Source organism: Apiospora aurea, assembly GCF_038362705.1.
Source record: "Apiospora aurea strain CBS 24483 chromosome Unknown utg000008l_segment0_segment0, whole genome shotgun sequence".
Classification (NCBI taxonomy): Eukaryota; Fungi; Ascomycota; class Sordariomycetes; order Amphisphaeriales; family Apiosporaceae; genus Apiospora; species Apiospora aurea.
Genome location: NW_027117395.1, coordinates 723,406 through 727,792, shown reverse-complemented (window position 1 = coordinate 727,792; position 4,387 = coordinate 723,406). Strand labels below are relative to the sequence as shown.

The following is a 4,387-nucleotide window of genomic DNA, read 5'->3' as shown; positions in this document are numbered from 1 at the left end:
AATTCCGCTGCCTGCTTGCTGCTTTGAAACATTGGTGGACCCCAACCAGCACCAGCGGTCTTAGGCAGAGAGATTGGAAGCACTCTCTGGAAGAATTGGACTCGGTGATTGGTCCAGCACGGGGTTGACTTACAATTATATTGCAGCCTCTCAATGAAATTTGGCAGCCTTTGATCCCCTGGGCACACCGCTGCAGCATACCACAACTCTTATAAAACAGTGGAAGATTTCTTCTTGATGAATATCAGTCGAGAAAATCAGTTTTTTTCTCTAGTTCATCAGTTTCGCTTTTGATCACCCTTGTCAAGTGCCAAGTCTTGAGCGAGTGACCCAAACAGTCACACGACAACAACTTGTACCGAGATTGCATATCAACCAACGACCACCAAGCTTCTACAGTGAAAAAAACCAAACCACTTGAGCAAGATTCTCTACAGGCTCTATCACAATGGAGCCACCGGAGTCTAATGGGACCCAGAAGCCCCAGCAGTTTGTTGATGCGGACGACGAAAATATCTACAGGAGTCTCACGACCGGCCACATCTCCTACTTCAAGGATGTCAGTGAGGGCACAACCGACAACACCGAGAATACTATGCAGACGAGCGTCAAGTACCTGGAGAAGAGGTACGACGACGTTGGTCGAAAGTACTACTCCGAGCCCAAGCCCGACGAGGGCGAAGACAAGAAGCAGCAGCTCGACTGGTGGCAGCGCTACGCCCTCTGCGAGACGCGCCACTACTACCCCGAGGGCGACCTCAAGTGTACCCGCCTGCACGTCAACCCGCAGCCCCTGAAGCAGCTGTTGGAGGACGTCGTCGGCAACTACCCCAACGAGCCCATCGACGCGCAGCAGGACGTCGAGATCACCCTGCCCGCCAAGTGCCTCTTCCACTACCGCTCCGAGCTGGGCGCCGAGGGCCGAGCGCGCTTTATGAAAGACACGCAGTCGCTCCTCCAGCTGCGCCTGCTGCTCCAGTGGATCGACCAGTCGCTCGAGGACGAGTGGAAGGCGTACCGCCGCGTCGTCGACAGCGAGTCCAAGCACATCACCTACGAGCACCTCTGGACCGTCTTCAAGCCGGGGAAGCTCATGTACGCCCACACGCTCGGGCAGCCGCGGGCGTACACGGTCACTAACGCTCAGTACAACGACAACTCGGAGCAGCCCTCGCTGATCCTGAGCGGCGAGTTCATCGACTACGACGGCGAGCAGTTCGGCTTCCGCGAGGCCCGGCTTCAGATCCCCAAGTTTGAGGGAACGTGTCGACTCCAAGACCTGGACGTGGTGCCCCTGGACCTCCACCCCGACAAAGACCAGATCCTCGAAACTTTGCTAGCCCGAGGCCAGCGCTTCGATGAGTTGGCGGGTCAGAACCACGTTCAGTACAATGGCATGGCCGTCCGAAAGTCGAAGATCGGCTACGAGCGATTCCACATCCAGGAGCGCATCATGGTCGACTGCCAGACGCACCACCGGCTCAACCCCATGGACATGTTTGCCGTGACGCCCTTGGACCAAGACGAGAGGGGCCTGTCGGACGAGGAAGCCATACTCGCCAATGCTACCGTTCGCGGCTACGCGTTCACGCACCAGCTGTTCCTGGAGTTCTTTGTCGACGACATCTCCGATATCGAGTGGAACACGGCCTGCTTCGACCAGCTGGTCTTGGATCCTACCTCCAAGGAGAGCATACAAGCCCTGGTGTCGAACCACGCTAGAGAACGGGAGGATGGTCAAGTCAGCTTCGACGATATCGTGAAGGGTAAAGGCCAAGGACTGGTATTCGTACTGTCTGGCCCCCTGGAGTAGGTAAGTCAACATATACAAGAACACTTCAAACAAAAGCACGGACAGGATCCAGATTGGACACAGAAAAGTTTACCGACTAACTGTGTGGCTTTACAGGAAAAACCCTAACCGCCGAATGCGTCGCCGAATGCGTCCAGCGCCCCCTCTACAACGTCTCCTCGGGCGACCTGGGCACCGACAGCACCGCCCTCGACGCCAAGCTGTCGGGCATCATGGACCTGGCGAGCGCGTGGAACGCCGTGCTGCTGGTCGACGAGGCCGACGTCTTCCTCTCGCGCCGCACGCTGCACGACCTGCCGCGCAACGCCCTCGTCGCCGTCTTCCTGCGCCGGCTCGAGTACTACGGCGGCATCCTGTTCCTGACCACGAACCGCGTCGCCAGCTTCGACGACGCGTTCAAGAGCCGCATCCACGTGCCGCTGCGGCTTAGGGCGCTGTCGCGGGGCTCGCGGAGGGCGATCTGGGGGCAGTTTTGCGAGAGGGTGGGCGTGTTTCTGGAAGAGGGGGAGATGGACCGGTTGAGCGGGCTTGAGCTGAATGGGCGGCAGATCAAGAATATCGTGAAGACGGCTAATAGCCTTGCTTCATTCAAGGATCAGAAGCTCGCCATTTCGCACTTGGAGCAGGTTGCAAAGATTCATACTAGTTTTGCGGAAGAATTTGAGGGGGTGGAGGAAGTTTCATGATCTCTGAGAGGGAGATGATTTTGGGAATGATTGGTGTTATACGGAACTTACCAGGCCACATGGGGCTTTAGAGATGGTTATGGATGTAGGAATCACTGTTAGACAGGCCTGATACACCAACGATTAATACTACACCTTAGTTAGATGCCATTTGGCCTCCTCTTTTCTGCATATTTCTTTCCACAAACCGGTTGGTGTGAGTGTAGTAGCAAAGACGTTTTCTGCCACGGTAGAACCAGTGGTGCTATCCAAGCTTGTTGAAAATCATCGAACACCGGAAGTAAGATCAAAGTGGGTTGAAGCAACGTTCTATTGGTATCATATCTAGTAGTCTATGTGCAGTTCCTTTTCATCATCCCATTATCCATTCTTCATCCCAGCCCAAGAAAAGACAAAAACGCCGTTGATATGCAAGTCGTTGTAGTGCTAATAAAGAAATTTACGCCGAAGCCTCGGTCTCGTTGATGAGGACGTATCGGTAGCGCGGCTTGCCGGCCTCGAGGTCCTGGATGGCCTGGTTGGCCTCGCTCATGGGCCGGAGCTGGATCATGCCCTTGAGGTTGTTCTTGGAGACGAGCTCGAGCATCTCGCGCAGGTCGGCGGGCGAGCCGATCATGGAGCCGGTGAAGCTCTGGCGGCCGAAGACGACCGAGGGCGCGGCCAGCTTGAAGGGGCCGTCCTCGGGGATGCCGACCTGGACGAACTTGCCGTCGCGCTTCAGGAGGGTGAAGTAGTCGTCGATGGGAGACTGTGGGGTCGTGATGTTAGCAGGGGTCACACTGTGCGATGAGTAGAAAGCGCCGACTTACATCGGAAGAGGCAACGGTCGAGATGATCAGGTCCAGGCTGCGGGCGTGCTTGGCCGTCCAGTTGGGGTCGTCGAGGGTGGCGATGTAGTCGTCGGCGCCGAGGCTGAGGACCTCCTTGCGCTTGTTCTCGCGGCGGGAGATGCCGACGACGCGGTCGGCGCCCATGGCCTTGGCGAAGATGACGCCGTAGTGGCCGAGGCCGCCGACGCCGACGATGCCGACGCTCTTGCCGGGGCGGGTGTCGTGGAACTTGAGCGGGGCGAAGACGGTGACGCCGCCGCAGAGCATGGGCGCGGCCTCGGCCGAGTCGACGTTGTCGGGGATCTTGACGACGAAGTGCGAGGGGGCGCGGTGGTAGGTGGCGTAGCCGCCCTGGGCCTTGCCGCCGTTGAAGTGCGGGGCGGGGGCGCTGTACGTGAAGACCATCCGGGGGCAGTAGTTCTCCTCGAGGGCGTCGCAGTCCTCGCAGCGGGCGCCGCCGCCGAAGCGGCTGAGGCAGGAGTCGCCCTGGGCGCCGACGCCGACGCGGTCGCCGACCTGGAGGCCGTTCATGACCTGGCTGCCGGCGCGCACGACGACGCCGACGATCTCGTGGCCGACGGTGATGGGGTAGGGGGTCGCGCCCCAGCCGCTGCGCAGGACGTGCAGGTCGCTGCCGCACATGCCGCAGTGCGTCACCCGGATGTCGACGTCGTTCTCCTCCCACGGCTTGGGCTCGAACTCCTCCCACCGCATGTTGCCGTCGGCCGAGGTGGCGTCGTGGGCTTGCCAGCCCTCGAACTTGTAATCCTGAGCAGTGGCCATGGTTTCTGTGTGTGTGTGTGTGTGTGTGTGTGTATAGGCTTGAAAGGGAGTGATTAGATGTTGAAAGAAGCCAGCTCGGGTGTCTCGTCAGGAGGCTCTCGGAAAAGCAAACAAGCAAACAAACACAGCCTATATACCCAACTGAGCGGTCGCTATCTGACCGCCACCCAGACTAGTATACGAAGCCGCCAAGGCCACAGAAGAGGGTCGTGGGATGGGGCTGCATACTGATTTTTTTTTCACGAACCGTTACGAGTGTTGCCGTCTTGGCCTGT

At 58.4% G+C, this 4,387-nt stretch overlaps 2 protein-coding genes across 2 annotated transcripts; one reads left to right on the top strand and one right to left on the bottom strand.

Moving 5' to 3' along the window:
- Positions 1-448: 448 nt before the first annotated feature.
- Positions 449-2,499, top strand: PG986_011707 (uncharacterized protein; the record flags this gene model as incomplete). Its single annotated transcript, XM_066847929.1, has 2 exons — positions 449-1,766; positions 1,910-2,499. The coding sequence occupies 2 exons, from the start codon at positions 449-451 to the stop codon at positions 2,497-2,499; spliced, it is 1,908 nt and encodes a 635-aa protein (XP_066694625.1).
- Positions 2,500-2,938: 439 nt separating this feature from the next.
- PG986_011706 (uncharacterized protein) lies at positions 2,939-4,112 on the bottom strand (the record flags this gene model as incomplete). The annotated part of the gene is made up of 2 exons (XM_066847928.1): positions 2,939-3,247; positions 3,309-4,112. 2 exons carry the CDS (start codon positions 4,110-4,112, stop codon positions 2,939-2,941), a joined length of 1,113 nt encoding a protein of 370 aa, XP_066694624.1.
- Between the last annotated feature and the right edge of the window lie 275 nt (positions 4,113-4,387).